This window comes from Heliangelus exortis, chromosome 3, assembly GCF_036169615.1.
Source record: "Heliangelus exortis chromosome 3, bHelExo1.hap1, whole genome shotgun sequence".
NCBI classification, from domain to species: Eukaryota; Metazoa; Chordata; class Aves; order Apodiformes; family Trochilidae; genus Heliangelus; species Heliangelus exortis.
Genome location: NC_092424.1, coordinates 69,923,460 through 69,948,200, shown reverse-complemented (window position 1 = coordinate 69,948,200; position 24,741 = coordinate 69,923,460). Strand labels below are relative to the sequence as shown.

At 36.0% G+C, this 24,741-nt stretch overlaps 1 protein-coding gene across 3 annotated transcripts in view; it reads left to right on the top strand.

Annotated features, from left to right (window-relative positions):
- ARMC2 (armadillo repeat containing 2) overlaps positions 1–24,741 on the top strand; it is a 61,358-nt gene that overhangs the window by 18,740 nt on the left and 17,877 nt on the right. For all 3 annotated transcript variants that reach the window (XM_071741210.1, XM_071741208.1, XM_071741209.1), the window contains 7 exons: positions 2,537–2,607; positions 5,916–6,008; positions 8,518–8,693; positions 9,959–10,061; positions 12,862–13,082; positions 18,225–18,370; positions 20,590–20,689. In XM_071741210.1, coding sequence (XP_071597311.1) covers positions 2,537–2,607; positions 5,916–6,008; positions 8,518–8,693; positions 9,959–10,061; positions 12,862–13,082; positions 18,225–18,370; positions 20,590–20,689 — 910 coding nt within the window. The remainder of the gene's footprint in view (positions 1–2,536; positions 2,608–5,915; positions 6,009–8,517; positions 8,694–9,958; positions 10,062–12,861; positions 13,083–18,224; positions 18,371–20,589; positions 20,690–24,741) is intronic.

The following is a 24,741-nucleotide window of genomic DNA, read 5'->3' as shown; positions in this document are numbered from 1 at the left end:
AAACACTTTTTCTGAGGAAAGCAAACTTGAACATCCGTATTCATATAGGCAGATAATATTGTCATAGTATCATACATACCAACATATAATTCTGAAGATACTGATTTCTGAATACATCTGGGTCAGGCTGTAATCTAGATTTCAGGGTTGACTGAACCTCTTAGATAAATATTTAACTTTTTTAGAGCCTGTAGGACAAGGTGTTCACATAAACGAAATTTTGATTTCTGTTAATTCATTGGACTGCATGTGTATTATAGAAAGCCTCTTTCTTACAGATATTTTAGGGGTGCAAACACTTGTCTGTGTTGTTTTTTTGTTTTTTTTTTAAAGCATTGCTTCCCTAGAGGAGAATGAATTGCTATATATGTGGATGAAATAACTCTTGAGAAAGTTTGTGTAGGCATTTGGATTTTGGAGCACTTACATCCTCATGCTGTAAAAAAAAAAAAAAAAAAAAAAAAAAAAAGTGCAATATTCACTGTAAGCGATAATGAAGCAAGTCTTCTTCTGTAATGTTGATTGCTTGGGAAATTTTTGACTGATTGTGCACAGTGAGCTATCCAGTCATCCAGTCTCTTGTAGGGAAGTGATCTTAAAAGAGCTTTGTCTTTTATTTTGTCTCCATCTGTTGACAGGATGACTTACATCTTCTGCCTGGACTGGCAGAGGATTTAGATGCCAGTCCAGCAAACCACTTGAACAACAGTTTAGCTTTAAGCATTATAGAAACTAAATTAACAGGTTAAAAAAAAACCAAAACAACAAAATAACATTGTTACTGTTATCTTTAGAGGGGAATTCAGGAGATGAGGTTGTACAGGCATGTGAGCTATAAATGGAATAAGAAGTGTTAAATTAAACATACAATGAGAAAAGAAAGCATAGTTTGAGGACCTTTGTCTTTAGTACAGAATTTGAAGGAGGAAAAGCCTGTAATAGATGTATGTATTAGTTTCCTCTGGCCAAAGAAAGACTGACCATGTAATAAGCAGAAATTATGGCATTACTCACTGTTGCTTTACAAAGAAATGGCATCATACATGTTTTTTGTACTAGTGACTGCTAGCAGCGTGGAAGAGTTCACATTAGAGGCTACTAATGGTGTTTGTTTCTTGGAGAATTCTTCTCATGAAATCTTTTAAAAGCTTTAATTCTGTCAGAGGAAATTACTGACCTTGGGACTGGATGAACTTTGAGTTGTAAGCTAGTTGAGTTTATATTCAGTTAATGAAACTGATGATAAAATCATAGAATCATAAAAAGTTAGGGGTTGGAAGGGCCCTCAAAAGATCATCGAGTCCAACCCCCCTGCCAGAGCAGGGTCACCTACAGGAGGTCACACAGGAACACATCCAGGTGGGTTTTGAATGTCTCCAGGGAAGGAGACTCCACAACCCCCCTGGGCAGCCTGTGCCAGTGCTCTCTCACCCTCACGCTGAAAAAATTCTTCCTAATATTTCTATGGAACTACCTATGCTGCAATTTATAACCGTTGCCCCTTCTCCTATTGTTAGTGACCCCAGAGAAAAGCTTCATTCTGTCCTCCTGGCACTCACCCCTTACATATTTATAAACATTGGTGAGGTCACCCCTCATTTTTCTCCAAGCTGAAGAGACCCAGCTCCCTCAGCCTTTCCTCATAAGGGAGATGTTCCTCTCCCTTCATCATCTTGGTCTCTCTGTGCTGGACTCTTTCAAGCAGTTCCCTGTCCTTCTGGAACTGAGAGGCCCAGAACTGGACACAATATTCCAGATGTGGCCTCACCAGGGCAGAGTAGAGGGGGAGGAGAACCTCTCTTGACCTACTAACCACCCCCCTTCTAATGCACCCCAGGATGCCATTGGCCTTCTTGGCTCCACCAGCACCCCCAGGTCCCTTTCCCCACTGCTGCTCTCCAACAGCTCAGTCCCCAGCCTGTACTGGTACCTGGGGTTGTTCTTTCCCAGATGTAAAACTTAAATTTACACTTGCCCTTGTTGTAATTCATTAAATTTCTCCCTGCCCAACTCTCCAGTCTGTCTGGGTCCCTCTGAATGGCAGCACAGCCTCCTGGGGTGTCAGCCACTCCTCCCAGTTTTGTGTCATCAGGAAACTTGCTGATAGTGCACTCTGTTCCCTCATCCAGGTCATCAATAAATATATTGAATAGTACTGGTCCCAGTACTGACCCTTGAGGACTCCACTAGAAACAGACTTCCAAAAAATAAAAACTGGGTCTTCCTGAGTTTAGTTCGGTTCGGCTTTCAGATTGTACAAAGTGTTGCTTTAGGTTTTATGTTCCATAATGGTGACCTCTTGTGGTGTAAATACGTCAGTACTTGTGAAGGAGCGTTCTGTAACTCATGCTGGTGGGAGTTGTGTTTATAGGTCATTTTTAATAAGCAGATAACCTACTAACTTAGTAAAATAATCTACAATCTTCTCCAATTGGTTACTAATATGCAGCTCCCATACTGAGCTCATGTGAAGAAAGAAGCATTTTGAGCATTATATTCTGATGTACTTTGTGTTTGTCTATGCTGTATCTTTTAGTGATCAGATGAAAACGCCTGAAACAAGTTCATTTCAGCCAAGGAGTACAGTCTGGAAGAGACGAGTGGCAGGTAATTCATAAAATATTTCAGTCTCCAGTCAAAAGATGTGAAATACAGACAAATAGAAATAATCTAGTTTTTGTGATTTGAAGATCCTTTATTTACTGAACAACATTTTTTATTTTCTAGTTGTTATTTTCACTGGTTTTGGTAAAGAGAAACAATATTCAAAAGATTTTAACTCTAGAATTCTGCTGATATTTTCTTTCTTGTTTTTCCCCTCTGTAGGCTTAAGACTTTGCCAGTCCATTAACACTGTTTTCCCATTGTTTTTTGTAAATTGGCATAGTTGCCTAGAAAATAATAAAGCTATGCCAGGTTATATTAGCTGAGGATAGATATTCTGGATTGTACTGTAGGGATGCATGTTCCTAATATTACATAACAGGTTTTAATTAGTATTACCTGATACCTGGCATGTTTCATACATGGCAAGTGCATCTTTGGGAGTCTAGTATGGAAATCTGCAGTTTCCATTTTGCTGTTATTTTGATTTATTACTGTTTTTCTAGAACTGAGAAGCTGCTTTATTCTGGATCATTCTGGTGAAGGCTGTAATGTGCTCTGCTTTCATTTCTTTCAGAGGAGCTGAAAGTATTTACCGTGCCATGGGAGTTAGTACTCTGTGGGGCTGCATTTGCTCAGTTTATAAGCCTTTTAAATTATTTGTGCTATTTTATTGGTGGTATTGAAAAAATCATGTGTGTTACTAGGATTGTTTCTTTTATATCAACTTTGTAAACATTATATAGCTTCTGGATGTTGTGAATACTTCATCTTTAGTCCCAAAATAAACGGTGGGGTAGGAGTAGCAATCCTCTATCATTTCTTCTCTGTAGTGAGGCACTGGAGGGAGTGTCCATTGATGGATTTTTTTCTATTTTCTGATACGCTTTGTTGTCACACATTCACATTTTAGAGAGGAGGCAGACTTTTAATATTGATATATTTGTAGCCACTCAGTATTCCATGGAAAGGCTAAGCATGATAAGTCAGGCAGTACCCAGCTTTTGAAAGCTGTGTTGCTAAGGCTCTTGTATTTACATGCTAAAAACAGCAACCAATAAATGTAGACTGATTAGTGATTTTTTTTTTTTTTTTTGACCAGAATGCAAAGCTGTGGTTAAGACCTATGAAAAACTGAGACAATGAACCTCAACTTGCTGAATACTTTTACTGAAGCGTTTTTGCTGTTGAATTGTGATTCACTGAATTAAAGGGTTCAGGAGAGCTTCTGCAATATTTTAAATGCAATTACTGCCTTAACTTTTCATCAGCACCTTTAAAATCTCCCAGGACTGAGACACATGCAAGTTTACTTAAGTTAACTTATTAATGTTGCTTTTCTTTATAATGATGTGTTTTCTTTCATTCCTGTTGCAAGGATTGTTTTGGAGGTTTTTTTTGGTAATGTTGATTATCTTTTTTTCCTTGTTAAAAGAGATAAATGTTTTAAAAATTATGCCATTATGACTCTTACATTGCTATATTTTCCTGATGAATGTGAAACAACTGCAGCAGAGTGGCACTAAAAATCTGTTTTCTTCTGAACTAAAAGCTGGATGGCTTTGTGTGAAGTTATGTCACATCTGCAAATGCATACATAAACTATTCACTTTCTTGTTTAATAAACACCTGCATAGTTAGAAAATCAGTCTCATCTTTCAGTTTAAGAGAGGTAGTGACCTATTGGAATGAAAAGAAATAACTGAGTTAGTGTATATGTTTTGTGGCAGGAAGAAACTATTCTAGTGTTCTCATTTTGACTGTGCACTTACATTGTCTGGAGCAGAACTTTCACTTCAGTGTAAATGCTGCAGTGTTTTATTAATTAGACTATTCTTTGATCTAAATAAGACTATTAAATCATTTCATCTAGGAAATAAAAAAGGTCTGCAAAGTAAGTAATAGTATTACCTAGTAAGATATACTAATATGTATATAAGCATATACCAACAGTATATAGTTATTGAAATAACATATTTAGCCGTGTATTGCTTATGAAACAGCAGCATTTTTTTATAATCTGTTGGAACACATAGAATGAATAGATAAAGAGAACAATAGATATTATTGATAGATTAAATCTGTGTAAAATGTAGGTAGACTGTTAAAGTATATAGAGATAAAAATAGTCTGGATTATTTTTTTAAAAAGCAGTCTTCTAAAATAAGAAGCTTTTTAATGTTTCACTGTTCCAAGTAATAAACAGCAGGTCATATTTTCGAGGCCCGAGTTACTGTTCTTGTGGTGAAAACCTCTTAATATCAGTGTTCTCATGAAGTATAGTATTTTGTGTGTTTGATAATCATTACGTTAAGAATTTACATTGTCATTTCAAGGCAAGAACAAGTAATGAAAGTAGGGGATGCTTTCTGATAAATCTGTAACTTAAAAACATGTTTATATTCTATTCTTAGTGGCTTTCTTCATTTTATTTAGTGGAGTTGTGACTTTTCTTTCCTTATTTAGAAAAAATACCTAAAACAATAATAACAAGCCAAACTCCCATCTTTGTAGCAACAGCTGCAAGCTAAAGAGTTTAACTTAATCTTGAACTCCAAAAATATGCCTACATGCACCCTATAAGCAATTGTTAGATCCTTTAAAACTCAAGTTGCACAGAAACTCTGGCTTTCCAGCTGTTGTGGTCTGATGGTAAAGACCAGAATTCTGTCAGAACAATTCCGAGTGATATTGAATCCATATGGAAGTCATTGTTTAATAAACTGCGTTTCACCAACTCCCTTGTCCAATCTGAAAACAGACTCATGCTCTCAGACCTCTGATTTTTTGACCTCCCAATTTTTAACTTGGTGCCTGCTGGTAGACTTTCCTTTGTCTTTTCAAAGTATAAAATAACAAACAAGAAGAATGAAATGGCCAAAGAGTCAGTTAAGCAAGCCTTAGTGTAGAATATGTACTAGATAAAATTGTACAATCTTTCACGATTGTCTGTAGTGTGGGTGTTTTTTAACACAGAATAAGCTGTCACGTGGACACAGCTGAAAAATAGTAAGATTTAAAATACTCATTACCTTCCAATTCAGTGATCAAAGGAAACATTAATGTCAACAGACAAAACCAGATCTGGCTTTACGTACAAAAATATTTATCCATCCAGTTTTGTTCAAAAATTTTGTTGTTTGAGAAAGTGGGCAAAAGCTTGAATAGGTAGAATAACCCAGAAAACAGCAAAATGTGACATTTTAATATATATTTTTTCTAACTAATGAACCAAGTTTTGGTAGCTATTTCTTTCTGTACAAGTTGAAACCTTCACTGAAGATGAACTTTTTTTTGAATGTGTTTTGAAGGTTTAGAGGATGAAGTAAGTATAACTGAATCAGAAGAGGAAGAAATCTTTTGGCATATTAGGATTCTACCACTTCTGCATGAATTGGAAAGAGGTAGGTAACGCTGTTCTTGAAGGGGAGTATTTTCCATACTATTTTCTGCAGGAAGCATGGGACTCATTTGCATTTACTGCAAAAGTATAATGATAGTTGGACTATGTAGCCTTTTATGCTTTTGTATGTTCAGTCACTCTGCAGTGTAAAACTGATCTGGACACCTGTCTCTAGGCAGCCCTGCTTGAGCACCAGATGATCTCCATAGGTCTTTTCCAAGCTCAAACATTCTGTTATCTTGTCTGATTAAATTTCTCATTGAAACAACACAGCTCTGCTAGCTTCGTTGTTAGAGATCAGGTAATAATTTTAAGAGTTAAAAAAAATGTAGTGCACAGATTCACTATTTTAAGCATAGACTGTATTGAAGGTGTCAATTCTGGAAAATTAGGAAATATTAATGAAAATTTCCATTTATGCATAAAGTGTTAGATGTATCAGAACATTGTGTAATGACCCAGAATACTGAAGCTAAATTAAGTAAATTAAGTATGGCTTGAACGATTGAACTCTGAAACACATTTTAACATTTCATTCAAAAGGGTGTTTCTGTGGCTTTTAATGACATATTTATTTGAATGGTGGGAATATACAAAGTGGATTTGTTTTTCAAAATGCTTAAAAGTGAGTGTCATATTGTAGGGTTGATTCTATTTTACAAGACCTCTTTCAGCGTTAATTATAGCATGGTACAGATTAGAAAATTTTTTTGCATGATTTTGCAGATGCTGATGAGTATGAAACACCTGCAAAGTACAGAGTGATTCCCAAAATATATCATTATTTTAAAAAGACGGGATTCTCATTCCCACAGCAATCACTGCTGTGTGAAAAAACAGTGATCAGGAAATTTCCTAACTGCTATACTACTTCATATTTTCCTTGCTTAATGCTGAGATTGTAAAATATGAGCCACTGAGTTAAATTTTGGTATAATAAGATGTTTTTTATGGTTAAGCAAAATATTTAGAGGTAAAATCTAATCACGTCTTTCCCTTGTCATGAATTTAACAAAGGAAAATCAGTTTTCATGCCCTTTTTCCTCAGTCTGTACTTGCCTTAGTTTTAGTTTTTCTAATAATAGCTGAAATTATGCTCAGTTGCAATTTTTCCTTTCAAAATGAATATTATAATTCCATAATTGTCATGTTTTGAGTGGGCCAGTTGCTATTTCAAGATTTTAAATTTTGCGCAGTCACTTGCTTTGTATCTTTCAGCTAATTCCCTGCACATGCATTTATCTTACATTATTTTTTATATATTAATAGAAAAGCCTTTTTCTTTCAGTTTGGCCCACAAAAATATTTCCAAAAAACTTACAATTCATAAACAAATTTGAAGTCTGATCTGGAACTTAATTATCATCCAGAATCTTACTAATATTGTGCCTTTGAGATGCTTGTTATGTGACAAAACCAAATAGAGCCCCAAGGAAGGGCAAGCTTCAAAAATGGGATGACTGATGAATAAATTTTGTTCTTGTTAATTTTTACGAAAGGGAGACCTTTCAATTTTGGTTTCTTGCCACTCCTGTTTTACTGCTTACTGGAGCAGAGGCATTAGAATCATGTTCAATTTCGTTTAATTTTATGTTACAATGGGAGTACAAATAGAATAGTCACTGCTGTTCCATGTGTGTGATGACTGCAAATTCAGAGCTTCAAGGGATTGGTAAGTATGAGAGGTGGTCCTTGAATCTGCCTACATGTTTGGGACCTTTCATGTATTTGTTTTTTGTCATAATTTTCTGCCCATATAAATTTTATCACAAGTGCTTTGCCTCCTTGAACATGAACCTATTTCAGATCCCAAGTAAATGCAGAGTTTACACAAGCAGCTTAAGTGCTTTGTTAAAGTCACCGTATAGACAATGACCAATTTAAGAAATGAAATAAAAAACCCCACCTCACTCTTGAATTTTAAAAACAGACAAGAATTTTTCTTTTCCCTCTTAGAAGGCATGTACATGATTCCATTGTCTTGAGATACAGATATTTTTTTATATTTTACTGCAGGTTTTTTATTTGTGTAATTTTTAAACGATGCCTGAGGGATTCAAGTTAGGAGGTAGATGACTTTTTTTGTCATTAAGCCAGCAGTCCATTCAACTATGTCTTACACCTCCACTATGCATTGGAGAGTTCTAATGAGTTTTTTAATTCACTTGTTCTTAATCACAGCAAGGTTTGATATATTAGGTTATGTATACAGGCAGAAAAATATTCCTTAACTGACTGTTTTTCACATGTAATATTTATTGGAGCTCTTTAAAGAATATATGCAGATACGAAGTTTCCTGGTGTAGGCATTGGTCAGTCTGATGTTACACCACTGAAGGTGAGTTTCATTTTAGATTTAGGTATTATTTTGCATCTGTGGTTGCTTGACTTCAGTCTCTTCTTTTTGAAAGAGCAGAATAAAACTGTTTCTGAGGTTTGTGTTATCATTTTAAGAAAAGGTGTCACTGATAGTTGTTTTTTATTTTTCTCTCCCCACCTTCTTCAAGTAGAAGACAATATCGAAAATCTTTGTTTGGCTTGCACCAAGCTCTACCAAGCCTTGGATGAAGGAAATATGCTTGGAAAAAGATTCAAAAGAAGACGTGTGCTTCTGAAGACATTATATAAACTGGTAGACATTGGTTCAGATCCACTTTGCCTGAAGCTGGCAAAGATTATTCTGGCTGTAAGTGTTTTAAAATGCTTCTTTGGTAGGATGTGAAGCTCAAAATTGTGACTTACAACTTGCATTTAATTTTTCATTTTATATTTTTAAACTGTGTCTAAACTAACCCTTTCCTAAGCACAGTTTTTTGCTATATGGATATTAGTCAGCACTTGTTTGAGCCTATTTTTTGCATCAGAATTACGTCCAGGGAAGAAAGGAGGGACACAAATTGGACAGCTGGTATATGGTGGCAGGAATATTGCTTAGGCATGGCAGAGACTGTCTCATAAGCTGGAATACACATGCAGGGATGTAAACAAATGAGTAATTGAAAAAATTACACATGGAAATGAAATTTGATTTTTGAATAATATCCTGACTTTGTTAAATAACTGAAAATACCAAAACAGTTTTGTTTTGTTTTATTTTTTGGAAAGTGCCTAAGTGTAATTATCTTTTTCTCTAGTATCTCCAGTAAAAATTCCCAATTAAGTTGGTGCTCTTCAACTGGTTTGTCTTCTGCTAAGTATATATAAACAGTCCCTGGTGAAAGGATACCAGCTAGGATTGGGTGTAGGGTGTGTGTGTGTGTGGGGGTTGTTTCTTTTTTAAGGTAGCATGTGTTACTTTAATCAGAAGAAAAAATTATATGTTCAGGTACTACATAGATGTTAATTGGTGCTTATTAAAAGAAAAAAACCCTACTGCAGATGTTTTGCTGTGCAATTTTTAAAAAATAACAAATGAGAAGAAATTGCTCGCAAAATGCAGAGGAAAGGAAGAGATTTGTCATTGTACATTATTACTCATCTTTTATGATTTCTCAGTTACCATTAGTACATAATAAGATTTTGTTTTCTAGCATTTGAAAATAACTTTCATTATGTCATGTATTTTTGTACTGGAGTTCTTTGTGGTATGGCTGCAGAAGCCAAACCAGAGAATCCTGTGCAGAATTTATTTGTAAGAATGAACTAGAGAAAAAATGTGCAAGTTATTGATATACTATGGTGCAGCAGATATACAGAAAGTTTATGTATCATCTGTTATTTTAAAGTCAGTCAGAACAGTTTGCTAAATAGAGCTTAAACTAGCTATGTCTCACAGTCCTCTAATTCTGCTAACTTTTCAGTTTGGCTTGGTGTGCTGTCAGGGTTTCAGCTGGTGCTTAATAGTTCTTTGAGAATACAAGTTTGCCATGTGTTTGAACTTGCAAAATGGTGTGGTACATTTTTGTATAGAGATCTTGTTGTGATTTTTATGTCTTGCACTTTTTTTTTCAGATGAAAGTAGATGGAAAAAATCTTCTCAGTGTTTGCAAGCTTGCATTTAAAATTTGCAAGAATGAAAAAAACGATTACATCATTCAAGATGACAAATTATTGGGTATGTATTCTCTACTTAGATGTTGAAATTCGATAGTTGGACTGATCATCTTTCAAGAAACATTCTCAGTTAACTTAGTCACACACTAAAAATTGTCTACTGGGTCAAACTAACTGTGCATCTAGTGCAGTATTCTGTGGCTAGCAATGGAGATATGGGATGCTGATAGGGAGATCATGGAAGCCTATGTGTTTTCTGTGATCTGCTTTCCCTGTACTACCCCAGCATCTGGAATTGTTACATTCTGTTAGGAATATTACACTGCACATCTGTGTCTAATCCTTTTCAGTCTCTGATTATAGATATTTTGTTCATTAATTTGCCTGAATCTTTTTTGAACTTTCTGAACGTGCCTGTACAACCTCATAGAGCAAGTTCCTCAAGTTCTGTATCTGCTGTTTTAAATCTATCTACTTTTCATCATGTCCCAGCTTGTAGTTTTGTAGGCTTGTAAGAGTTTCTACAATCAGTTTACCCTCCACTTTCATGATTTTTTAAACCACAGTCAGTATGACAAATCTCTGCCTTCTTCAGATTTCACTCTCTCTTTGAAAGGATACTGTGTCATTATTTCATTTGTTTTAGCAGTGTTTCTCTACACCTTCTCCAGCTCTGGTAAATCCTTGAGATGTACAGAACAAAACTGTCTAGAGAGGTCAGGATATGTCTGCACCCAGTTTTTCACTAGTGAAATAATGCTGCCTGTGTTGTTGGACATTATCAGAAGGGATATTGAGAACCAGCATTAGCTTTTTTAGCTGCTGCAGCACAGTGAGCCAGTGGTTTTGGATAATTATCAGCAATGGCTCTAAGATACCTTTTGTGATTGTAACATTATCTGTGTTACCCACATGCACCTTGCAAATATGAGAAATATGAAGAAATTATGCCCAGTGTTGATCTTCATAATGTTTTATTAACATAGGCCTTGACCTTGCCAGCATTGATTGCATATGCATAAGTTAAAGCATATGTCTGTGTCTACTTAAATGGATGAGAATATTCTTAAAGTTTAGTATGCAAGTGTTTTCAGAAGTAAAGACCAGATAGGCCTTTCCAGTAGTAACATCAACAGGAAAGGATCCAGAGAGAACAGCTCAGATTGCTCAACTGACTTTGGACACTGGAAACTGTGGTTTTATAGAGATTAGCATCATACAAAAATCTTGGACAAGTTAAGGGGATGTGCCTGTGTAAGCATTGGGTGGTTTTGCTCTCATTTCCATCTTCATTCACTTTTCTCTCACTTGGTCTTCCTTTCCTGTATTTTAAAAATCAGTGAAAGAAGTATGGATTTTTCTAGTGTTTTGTTTCTCTGTTTTTCACTCTTGATGTTTTGGACTCACCTTTCACAGGGTGCAGAAATGAATCAGGTTTATCATCATAATTACCCCAATTCCCGTTGCAGTCACTGGGTTAGGGATGCTTTTACTTCCTCTGACCCTGTGAAATATTCATGTGCAGTGAAGCATCTCCAGTAGAAGAACAAATTAACTCTTCATCCCAAAATGTACAACTACTGTTCAAGACCTTGTTTCATAATGAGCAGAGCAGGAACCTGAAACTGGTTTCATTGCCACTAAATCACCCAAGTGATTTATCTGACTGCCAGGCACTTGGTGAGGGTGAGAGTTTGGGCAAGAGCCTGGAGCATGTGTACTTCATCCATATATACTCATGTACTTGGAGAGAGTTTCAACTTGAATTGATACAGAAAAGAATTTAATAATCTCTTAAGTTTAATGACATAGGAAAATATTTTGATTCAGCTGGATGGAGCAAAGGAAGCAGAAGTAAATACCATTTTCAGTCAGTATTTAAGGGGGCCTGCAAGAAAGCTGGGGTAGGACTTTTTGCATGGGTGTGTAGTGGGAGGGCAAGGGGCAATGGTTTAAAACTTGAAGAGGGGAGATTTAGGTTAGCTAACAGGAGCAATTTCTTTACTATGAGGGTGGTAAGACACTGGAACCAGTTGCCCAGGGAAGTAGTGGAAGTCCCATCCCTGGCAGTATTCATGGCCAAGTTGGATGTGGCTCTAAGCAACCTGATCTAGTGGGAGGTGTCCCTGCCCATGGCAGGGGGGGGTGGATCTAGATGATCTTTGGGGTCCCTTCCAACCCTAGCCATTCTGTGTCATTTGTAAATTCAAAAGTATCAGATTGGTTAGGATTACTTAAGACACACTATATTCAGAGTACCTCCATTTGCCTGTGAAAGATGCGTTGGGCTTATGCTGACAACTCTTAATTTTAAGATTTCGGGTATCTGACAGTGGTAGCGTAAAGCAAAACTTTTACAGGAATTGTACCTACATAAAAAGTAAATCTAGAAAGGCTACAAACAGACTTCAAATGTGACATTAGAATTAGGCACCTGTGCTTTTTAGTGCTCCATTTGGGATTCTTTAAGACATTTGATTTTTAAAGAATTAGTGGGAATAAACCTCTTCAGAATGTCTCAAGTTTAGTATCCAAAATGCCAGGTGCATGCAATCACTTTTGCAAAACTTGAGGATTTCAATGATTACTGCTATGTGTTTACAACTGGTGCTGGTTCTTGAAGCCTGAGAGAACAAAAGTCAGGCCCATTCTCTTATTCATCAATAATTGGCTCTTGGTTTCAATCCAAATACTCAATTTTTCTAGCCTACTTAGTAGAAATGTATTATAAAGAGTTCAATCTGGCGTGGGGCTTTTTGATTTTGTTTTGTTTTGTTCCTAATTGTTAAACTCTTCAGTGACTGGACTGTATTGAACATAAATGTTAATATAGGCTTTCTGCAAAATTACTTCCCTTTTAGATTGCTTGTTGGAGGTCCTGAGAACTGAAGATCCACACGAAAACAGTGAAGCTCTCCTGTATTGCTTGGGAGCTATAAAATTCATGTCTGGAAATGCAGTACTCCTTAATGAAATGGTCAACAAAGGAACTATTGAAATGTTGCTGCACTTAATGAAGCAGATTAATAACATAGAAGAAAATGACTCATGTTTCTCCAACTTGGGCCACCTATTAGTCCAGGTTAGCATTTACTTTTATTTCTTAAAGTACTCACTTCAAGGGCAAATTAAATATTTAATTAGAAGGAGATAAGCTAACCTATGTGCCACTGGCAGAGTTGTAGCTGCATGTGAATAGACTGCTTTTTAAGAAGTCTGCATTAAGTTGTTCAGGACCTTAATTTCATTATCATAGGTATTTTTGTGTAGTCAGTTTGAAAGGCTTTAGAAATTCTAAAGTTAATAGAAATATTTTTATGTACCTAATAAAACCACTTTCTTGTTACTGCTTTATGGTGCTGACAATGTTCCGGGTATTGTAGTAAACAGATTAAAAATGTGTTCCCTGTCTACATTCCTTAAACCAAAATAATAAATATAAACTGGTTCTGCAATACTCTAGGAATTTATAAAAAGCTTTTTATTAGAAGAATAATGCATTTTAAAAAAATGCATTGGAAAATATAACTATGTTTCTTTGACAAAATGTTTTTGAAGAAGTGTAATTTAGGGAGAAGGTAGTTATAAGAGCCAGTGCTTTTTGAAGGCAGAAAACTCAAAACTATCTTTTCACATATGAAGTACTCTAATGAGTGATGACTATGAAAAGTAATCCTTTGCCCTAAAACTGTTTTAACCTTAGTGTTTTAGAAAAAAATTATTATATAGGTTATGGGGCTTTTGTGTTTGTCAAGGATTCGCCAGGTAGATTGCTGGCATTTGTCTTGGAAATTACTGATGTAAAGATAAGTGAATAGGAAAATGAATTGGATGATTTTCTGAGGTAGTGTTTACACTGAATTTCTCTACTAATTATGCCAGTTTTCTTTAATTCTTTACTAACTTGCAAACGAGGGATTTCATACTGCCTGAAATTACATGACAAAGCAAGTAGCTTACATTATTGAATTACTACTATGGATTTTTGTTTGTTTAGTGGAGCTATGAGGTATGTCTCTGCAGACTACTGTATATAATCTTGATACAAACATAACATTGGGAGATGGTATGAAGCACTGAATGAAATGATGTATGTTAAGACCTACCTTTGGCTAAGGAGGTCCTGAGGTGGCAAATCTGGTCCTGGTATCATTAAGTTCCTCTATGAATCAGAAAATTCTTTTATACACTTCTGTCTTTAGAATCTACAATATAAGTTTTCTTGTGGCACTATGAATTCTCCAAACTATGCTAAAATAACCTGTGCCATTTTGTTGATGACATACCTTATATTCTATACAAAAATAGTATATGGGATTTCCAAGCCTTCTTTTTTCAAGAGGAGGTGTGCAAACTTCACATCTGTACATAATCAAAATTTAATGACCCTATTTTTCTTCAGTGCTGCTAGTTAGGCTTTGTGGGTCCCAATACTGCTGCAGTGCTGCCTTTGGCTATCAGTTTAGGTGGAAACCCCCTTTGAAAATTATTGAGGAGGGATGGGAGGTCCAGAATAGATTGTGTTCTCAGTGTAATGTGCAAGGTGATGGTGACTTAAAAGACCTAAACTATAAGAAATGTAAGCTTAGCTGAAGAAGTAGAGCATGATGCCTCACATACAGAAGCTGTGTGGTCATTTCAGTGACTGGAAATTTACTTTGGTTTTTTTGTGTAGGCATTTTAAAACCTAAATTAGTGATATATATTCTGTATCTCTTGTCATGTCTATATAGTTTAAAAATACCCTTCTGAGAGCAGGATGGTGATGGCTAAAAGTAAAGCACATTACTTACTGGTGTTTGCTGGCTGCTTTTGGCCTTAGTCAAAGCATATAATGCTTTTAATGGGAATCCTGTTGAGTAGAAAGAGATGGAAATTTATGTTAAATAGATATAAAAAGAAGTTTCTGCCAGCTGGGGCAAAGTCACGGTAATGTCCCAGTAGTAAAAGTAATGTTTTCAGCTGTTTGACTGGCTGGCTGAACTTCCCCACAACTTTGCAGAAATGTTTTTTCCTCCATTATTTAAAGGTAGATAAATTTCTGTTTTTAAGTCAAGGGTTTAGTTTGCAAAAGGAAAATACTACATTTTACAATCTTTTTTTGCCATTAGTATCTGCAGTTTTCAGTATGATTGGAAGTGTAGCAAAACTATTTTGTACAGTTTGAATAGAATGGTTGCTTCTACAAAAGTCTTGAGTATTTTGTGGTGAAATCAGTACTGTCAACTGTCTCTTACTGAGCTTGCTCTTTCACTTGTTTGTATTCTCTTCTACAGTAGTACAGATAATTTTCTTCCTCTTGTGAGCAAAGTAGTGATTTCTGCTGCTGTGGAATTCCTGTGCAACTTTCTCATATCAGTTTCTTCAACAAATCTACAGTAATGTGCACCATTTATTCCATGTGAGTTAATTGTTCAGTCATCATGAAGAGATGTAGGACGAGTTCTGTTTTGGTGATTCATGTTTGCAGAATAAAGGAAGTTTACATGGCATACTTAAACTTGCAGCAAAAGCTCAAATATCCAGTGACATACAGAAATAATAAATACAAGTGTTCAGGAACAGACAGCAAATTCTATTGGGGGAGAAAAGCACCTTAAATAGTTCCAGTGGTCTCTGAGAGAGGCTCTACTGTCTTTTAATCCTGATAATTTCAGTATCGCAGTTAACTGGGACCAACTCTTCAGTCTTTAACTGTGTAATTGCACAATCACCAGATGGCAGTGTTAGATATAATCTTGCCAGGTCCTTTTTGTGGGAATGAAGGCCCTCTCTTTATTTCTTTTTTGCTTCAGAATGGATTTTATGCAGAAATTTCATAGTACAAGAATAAAAATGTTTGCAGCAATAATTGTTTTTCCTTAACAGAGAGCATGAAACAAAGGTCATCTTTGACTCCTTTTTTGTTGCTTCACTTAATAGTCTGATCACATTTATATCAGATATGGTGACAGTTATTCAAAAGTCAAGTCTTTTAAGTGTCACTGACAAGGCTTAACAAGGATTCCATGTTCTTTAATTGAAAAATACTTAAATGTCTTCTTTAAAAATAGCATTTGTCTGATGTTAATTTTCTGTTTGGGTGAATTTGATCTTTCACATGGCAACACAAGGATTAGGGCTGGTGGGGATTGCTGGAGCTAATCGTGAAGCATTTATCCCTGGATCGTGGTGTCTGCTTGAAGTAATCAGAGTATCTCTTGAATTCATCTGCTGTCTGGCCAGCTTCTACTATTTTTTAATTTGTACTCCTCAGATTTCACTAGGGTACTAACTGCTCTTTTGTGGATTTATATTTCTGTGAGCTTCTAATTTTTGCTGTCTCACATATTAAACATGTATGTTATTTTGCATTGCTTTTCCTTTCCAACCTGTCTTTCATTGTGGTAAAATTCACTCTCTTTTTGAAGACCTTTGCACCATTATCCATTGATAAAGATATATTTATTTTCATAATCTAATATATGTCTCCTTGCTGCAGTGAAAAATCCTTGTCTGTTTTTGAACTACACTTCCAATATGTGGCTTTCACTTCATTTTCTTTGTTGTGAAGTTTAGCTAGAGCTCAATATCATCCTAGGCTGACTGTAAATATTTTGTATGCTAATGCAGAATGAAGTCTTGTGTCTATTCGAGGAATTTTTCCACCAAAACTTTTGAATAGCAAATAACTTCAGAATATTTTAATTTTAAAACATTTTTCCACTGTTGTGATGATTTGTAAAATATCATGACTTGGGAAAGAAAACATATCTAGAAATGTATTTTTGCAGTTGTTTAGTTGAAATAACAAAAAACTCTGGGTGTCTTCTTAAAATACAAGGTAGATGCAGATGGTTTCCATGGGTTCAGTTTCTGTTTATTCTGAATATAGTATGCATTTCATATGTAGTGCTGAAGTTAAATCCATTCACATATCACATTCATGTTATCACAGATTTTTTTTTCCCCTCTGTACCTTGCTTCTCCATTTTGACACCTTGTTTTTTCTCCTATGGTTCCATTACAGACTATCTTGAATTGCATTTTCAGTCTTCATTTGTGTGGTAACTAAAACCATGCACACTTTTGTCAAATTTGTTGAAGTAGGAAGGCAAATATGAAAGCTGCTGGGGAATGGACAGAGTAGTGAATAGAATCCTGAGCAAGAGCTCCTCAAACCCTACAACTTAATCTGCTCTTTGTCAGACTTCTTTCTTTAAAATTAGCAATTACATATCTCTAGACAAGGAGTCCCATTCAGTGATAAAATACTTAATTTGTGAAGTTTTTTGTGGCTACAAAGATTTTGAACAAATACTTATCGAGCCGTATCAGACTATGTTTAAAAGCAAATTGGAGTTAATACCCTAGAATAAGGAAAATTTGAAGAATTCCCACAGTCACATTAGATTAAAGGACCTGACATTAATTTCATAGTTAGGTGTGGTTTAGACCAACAGGGAATTTATATGTCATTGCCTGTCTGACCTTGGCATTTGAGTACCCTTCTTTTGGAGGATAACCAGAGCATTTGAAAATATACAATAGCTGATTGATTTTGCATATATACAAGTCACAGATACTTTACACTGAAAACTCCTTGAAATAAAACTCCTTAAAATTTTCTGAAAATGTTCTGGATTCTCAAAAACAATCTTGAGGACTTATACTTTTCACTTCTGTACTGTTTGAATACTGGATTTGTTTTGATCTTGATTAACTTTTAGGTATCCCAATCAAAGTGTTTTCTATTGTCTTTTAAAATAAATTAATCTTAGTTGCAGCTTATAGTTTAAATTTATATACTGTATTTATATGTATGTAATATCAATATTGATTTGCAAGAACTAAATGCAAATTTGCAAAATCAGACCTTATACAAAAAAATCACTTTGTCTACAGCATTTCATCCAATTTACATTTGATGTGTGGTTGTAAACATGCGTACAAGATTTTGAAGCATACGAAAGATCATGTTTCCCTCAAAGGAGGAGGTTGCATGCCAGCAAGGACTACTATCAATCTTTCATTATTAAACAATTATTTCAAGATACACAATTTTGTTACTTGCACATTTCTTGTAGTAATTTATTGATAGCTTCATACCCGCAGAATGCTAACAAGGGGTAAGACTGTCTTAGATGTTATAAATGAGTTCTGAGCTTTAATTGAATTTTCAAACCGGTGTGGATTCTGTTGAAAACGTCTGTGATTAATAAGCCTTTAAATATTTTATATCCAGCTGACAGCTACTTTGAGAAACTTGGCTGACTTACCCACGGCAAGACGTCAGCTCCTGTGCAGCAGTGCAGTCCCTGAGCTCTCCGTGGCGCTGGAGCAACGCATTCATGATAAGGATGTGTGCACTTACATTGTCAGGATATTCAGGTACGTAGGGAACACAGCCCTCAAAGAGGGCAGAATCAAGCACTGAAACTGGAGGGTTCACATTGAGTTTTTTGGGGGGTTTCTTGTTTGTCTTTTTTTAAGCTCTGTGTAGTTTTAGTGATTTCGTATGCTGATTGCAGCTTTATTAATACTGAGGGAATCGTTTAATTGTAGGCATCCAAAGTTGGATTCGTTCTCTCTGTGAAAAATGTTTTGTTGTCTTGTGTCATTCTTTGATCCCACAGATTCTGTTTGAGATTTTTAAAGTACTGTTTCTTGTGTTTTAAAGCTGCTTGAGTAATTCAGTATTTACTAAACCTATTGTAGGCCGTATTAAAAAAAAACGAATGAGAGAAATTACACAAACTTAAGTTATATCAGGGATAGTGTATCGTGAAATATAATACAAAAGGGAGAAAATGTGATCAGCATTCATTGTTTTGAGCTGTCACAGAGTGTTTGAGGAGATTAATCTGTGGGATCAGGGCTTGAGTGTGCAGATGGAAGCACTGAAAGAATGTCAATTTTATGAGTAGCTCAGTGGCTGCTTCCCAAGATGTGCTTTTTAGAGGGAGATCAGCACGAGTGAGTCTCCTAAAAAGATCCTTTTGTCTTCTGAATGTTTCTCAGTCAAAAATCTTCCAGTTACCAAGCACCAGCTTGCAATATCCAATGCTTAATGGACTTGCAAACAATTTAAGGATTTTGAAGAAGTTGTGAAATTAACTGCTGGTAATTTCAGGAGCAGCTGGGCTATAAACACAATTTATGAATGCTGTTCTGGATGAACTGTTTGCCATTGCTGCTTTGTTACTGTACTGAGTCATGTTGCCTGTGGCTCCATGTTCATTGAGATTCTACTATGGACTCCTCTTCCTGTTCAAGCCCTTACAAATCATCCACCACGTTCTCCTTGCTCGATGAGCTAAGGTTTGCTTTGGGGAGCAGCTACAGTAAGGGACTGCCATTCCTTCATATTCACAGCTAAAACCAGGCAAATCTGGTCCTTTGTCATTTGTGCTACTTGTAAAAGCATGTGCATTGCTTCCCCAGTTCCATGCCACCTTGTCTGCATCTGTCTGTTTTGTTTCCAAAAAATAAGATGAGTTTTGGCAATCATTACAGTCTTGGAGCATGTTTATTTCTTCTAAGGAGAGAGCATTTATTTACTTGGAAAATGCCATGAAAAGTGGGGTAATGGGTTTGTAATTAAATGTGATCGATACTTACACTGTAATTCTGACAAGGACATTTACTTGATCCAGAATTCAATATGGAGCAAAAGTAATTTGTCTTATTTAAAGTTTCCTACTGCTTCATTTTTTTTCCTGAAGTTTAGTGAACTACTGGCTCCAAGGATACAAATTAGCCAGAAAATCAATTTCATTAGCTTCCTGGAAATTGTAGTCACCAAAAAAAAATTAAATTATACTATTCAATACAGAGCACAAATTTGAATTTTGTCTTCTAATAATACAGAAAGATTATTCTTTTCTCTCAGTAACTTAAGGCAGTTTGTAAAGAGTATGTTCAATATATCCAGAATATAGATGTCTCTAAGTCTGTAAGTCATGCTTTAATTGGCTGTAATTGAACTTCAGCACAGATTCTTGCTGGCTTGGAGAACATGGAGAGTAAGAGGATATCCCAGTTCTCTTGTTGTGGTATTTCTGTGGTATCACTGAAGCACACCCAGTTCTCATTTTTCTTAATAGTCAAGGTGAACAGTGCAGTACTGGAGCAACTGCTGGGGAGGATGCAGGGATAAAATCTGTGACTGCACGAAGGGGCGTTCTGCATATTTGCAGTGAGGGACACTTTCTGTTGGTGCCATCACTGGGCTTTACTGGATGTGCACTAGGAAGTGACCATTTCCTCTCCTTTCTGACTTCCCAGGTCATCTTGAACTTATAATTTTTCCATAGAATGCTAGAAGAGCTACTGTTAGTGTACCATGTCCATATGGCAGGCAGATTGGGAAGCTCCTTATGTCTGCTTCTTCCCATAATTCACTGTGGCAAGGACACCTGGGCTTCTGCTGTGCTCTTGTGTAATTGTGTATATGCCTCTACTAGAAGTCAGTGTTGGCATTCATTTCATTTTTTCGTTTGTTGGAAAATATGGCTTTGGGAGTCAAAAGCAGAGGGATTTTTAAAAAAACATGTTGTGGAAAAAAAGTGCTTTCATTCCTTTTTTTTTTTTTTTTTGTACTTTTGTAGCAAACTTTCTTCCTACAATGACTTCTGTGCAGCTTTAGCAGACTGCTCCAGATGTTACGTCTTATTTTTAGCCCTACTAAGCAAACACCAGAAGCAGCAGGTCAGTTTTTTTCTCTTGATTTTTATATATTAATCCTCTGATGTGTCTGTGTATTATTGTGTATAAGCTTGTTTTCAGTGACCTACTTCTATGCATTCACCAAATAAAAATTTTACATTGTTAACAGCATTTCTAAGTAATACATAATTGAAATAACTTAGATTAAAAATTCTGAGCAATAGAGAACAGGTAGTTGATTAACTTGTGTGTCCTTTGCAAGTGTAGAAGCAGTCCTTTGAGTACTTAATTATTTGTCTTAGTTTAAAAAAATACTTTCTAAAGCAAATAGTTTATCTGAATAATTAATAGTAGGAAATTGTTGGGATTTCTCCTGCCCTCTTGTCTCTCGGAAGAAGAGTGAGTTTTCCAGAGCTGAGCAATTTGAAAGCAAGAGAAATTTTTTTTCCTTGATAACTGCATAGGGAATCTCTCCTTTACCAGAGAAAACCATATGCCCAGAATACCCAGAAATAAGTGTTTAGGGTATGTCATATTACAAACAGAAATTCTAAGAGTATGCTTGCTACCAACTTCAGTAGAACATCTCGACTCAGATGTTGCTGTATTGTCCTGCCACATCATAGTGATCCTTCCTACATTTACTGAAGCACCAGACTCTGAGAGTTTGGCCTCAGACCACAGTTTTAGAGATGGCCATGTTGGTAGGAATGAAGTGCCTGCAGTCTATGGCAAGTTACTTGGCTATATTGCCAGGTAAGGTTTAAGGAGTAAATAATTTTTAGGTAAAGCAAAGATTTTCAAAGGCAGAACAAGATTTTGAAACATAGGACATGAAATCACATTAGGTTATTCTTAAAAGTAAGGAACTTACCTGACTCTTCCAGCATCTAAACTAGTTTGAGGACATTTAGTTTCCCTATACAATTTTTCCCAAGGTTAATAATTCCTAGAGAATTGTTGGAAGGTTGTCTTTTGTGCTGCTATTGTTAAAAGCCACTCATGAAGGTAAACTGATCAGCAGTGCTGAACAATCTGTTATTTCTCTTACCAAATACAGAAGTAATTTCTCCCCTTCTTGTTTACCTGCCTCCCTGTTTTCTGTGATAATACACATCAAAAAGGAACAAAGGTGAAGTTGTTTTTGTTCTTCTAAATGTCTGCTAATTAACATCTGCAGTACATCTGAGTATCTCCAGGTTCAGGCTGCTCTAGCATTGTGTAGTTTTCAAAGTCACTCTAGTAAAACACTGTGTAAATGCTATGTAAATATGAGAAGTATCAAAGGCATGATATTTCTGCTAGATTTATAGTTACTTTTCTTGTGAGCACTGTATTAAAAACTCAACAAATGATGGGACTGGGAATAAGGAGCTTAAATTGAGTATCATCTTCCTCTCAATCTTCATCTGTAATTTTAAGGGAACTTTTCAAGGCTTCTGAGAAAATAGCTTTCTGTCATAATGAATTGTAGGCTCATATATAAATTTAAATTGTTTGCTGTCAGGTAGTGTTCGGAATTTAGCTTCTCATTTGTCTACTTTATTAAGTGGGCCTAAAATATATCTTTCTTCACTAGAGTAGCATTGCTTTTTGTGTTAAACTGTCAGTTGTTTTATCAAAATACAAATTAGTAAAGAAATAGCTTGCATATTAAAAAAATATAATTATGTTTTGATGATTATGTATTGCAGTGTCTTCAGAATAATTATTTCTTACTGCAGTTTTTTAAAAAGAATGCAACTGTCAGCTGTCAGCTTAATGAAGCCCTGCAGAAATAAGAAGAGGGACATGGTTAATGTAATGCACAACTTTTTCCATAGTATGTAATAAACACTTGAGCTGTGAGGAGTCCAAATGTTTTTCCTGAGGTGTAGCTGGCACTGCTAATCTTTCTTTTAAGATGCTGTCAGCTAGTGAGTTATTGGGTGAGTTGGTATGCATTGAGAAGAAAACAAGTAACAGCAGTGTGACTAAAATTGTCTGCTGTACAAAGAAGAGGCAGAGAAGGATAGATCAGTATTATTAACTCAAAGCATTAGAAATTCTCAGGTCTAAGAAGTGGTAAGTTAAGAAAGGAAGTGTGTGCCTTTTGTGAGTTTTCAGCTTGCAGAATTTGTGGGAACAGTATTTTTAATAGCAGTCATGGCAGCTAGAAACATACTGTGAGGAAAATAAAAGAAAACCAGCATTCAGACCTTCTGAAGTGCTTTCATAACTGTGACTTGAAAAAAAAGTATTAAATATTGTGAAAATAAGCATGTGCACTCGAGATAGGATTAATGGCTCGCTCCTACACCACACTGAATTCCACAGCTGCCAACCAAATAACCTCCATTCTTCTCACAACACTGCAACTTCAGCTCTTTTCTTTTTTTTCCTCAGCTCATTTTTTGTCTTGGGTAAGAGTCAGAAGGAATGGGAGAGTAGTAACTTAACTCTGTGAGAAAGACTTTTGGGGAAATCAAGTTGGCCAGACTTGGTAAATTCCATGTGTCATAGCCTTAGGTAAGGAGAGGCATACAGAAGATTGGAAAAGCTGGATCTGCAAGGTAGGATTGAGGAATTTCTTTCTGAGTCGTCTGAAATATGTGTTCTATTGAACTTCACTCAAGGGTGATTTTGGAGCTTGTGTAGAGTAACAAAATGTCCTTGGTGGCTGCCACATGCCATGAAAGCTGTCAGAAATGTTCTCTCAGAGCCTCTATATTGCAAGATGAGCTGTGCTTCCTTCTCTTTCTATCATTATAGACTCATGCCCACCCCTAGAAATCTTTTAACAAGGTGCTGTCCCCCTCTCCCAGACCATTGCCATCTCTAAGCTTTTTGGATAAGCTATGTAAAGTATTACTTTTTCAGGCTGTGGTTAAGTTCATAAGTCATAAAGAGACCATGCTTTTGGAACAGGGAGATTGCCTAAATAGGGCAGTAGCTTCTGTCAGTAAGTCAGGCACTACCTGAGCTTAGGTGGCCTTTTGGGGCCCTGCCAGCTTCTGTGTAATCTTCTATCAGTGTGCAGTTAGGAGTCTGTTTTCAATCCTAAATGCACAGAGGGTGCAATAGTAAAATTTGCATAGAAGAAATCTTCTGCCTGTTGTGTAGAAAGGCTCTTTATACTTTGCTGTAGCCTACTTTTTAAATAAAGAAGCATTTGTCAAGCAGGTGACATTGCAGGATGCACCAGTCACCTGTTCAATAAAAGAATAATCATACTGGATCACATGACAGGTTCCTCCAGCCAATTATCAATACCTGGCAGTGGTGAAAATAAGATGCCTAGGGAACAGTAAAAACAGAGCAAGCACAGAAAATACTCCCTGTGTAAACTTACCAAACCTCCAGCTCTTTTCATTTTGGAAAGTTTCTCAGCCAGCTGTGATTATCTGTGTATGAAATAAACCTCAGAACTTTTCCATGTAACTCTACAGCCCCCCTGCTCCTCTATATAAACTTCTAGCATCTTAAACATCCATTGGCAAGGAGTTGCCATAGCAGCTGCCTATTGCACAAATAATTCCTTTTGCTTCCTTTGAATTTGGCCTTTAATAGCTTTATTTGATTCCTTCTGGTTTCTATATTGAAAAGTTCATGAATATTTAATGCCTAGTCATTCATTTCACACCACTCTTGACTTTCTAGACCTTTATCATGTCCTCTTCAAATCATCTCTTTTCCAGGCTGAACAGTTCATACTTACTTGGTCCTTTCTGATATAGAGGGTATTTCATACCATGTTGCATCCATGGTGCTTTTCTCAAAAGTGTTTAGTCCTGTATCTCTTTTTGAGAGGAGGAAACCAGAGTGAGGTAGTTAAGATGTGGCCATATCATAGATTTGGGTGCCTGTGTAAGTTTATTTCCCAGGAATTCCTCAAATTTTATTTGGCTTTTTGACTTCATGTAAGCATTAAATCCCCTTTAAGAATCTGTCATTAACCCCAAGATTGGTCTCCAAGTGGTAATGGTAATTTTATACGTGAAGGTATGACTGTTTACACATGAATCATTTCATGCTTATCTACATTTAATTTTCATCTTCAGTTTTTCTACCAGTTGACTATAAATCCTTTTTCTGCTCATCAGTCAGCCTTCATC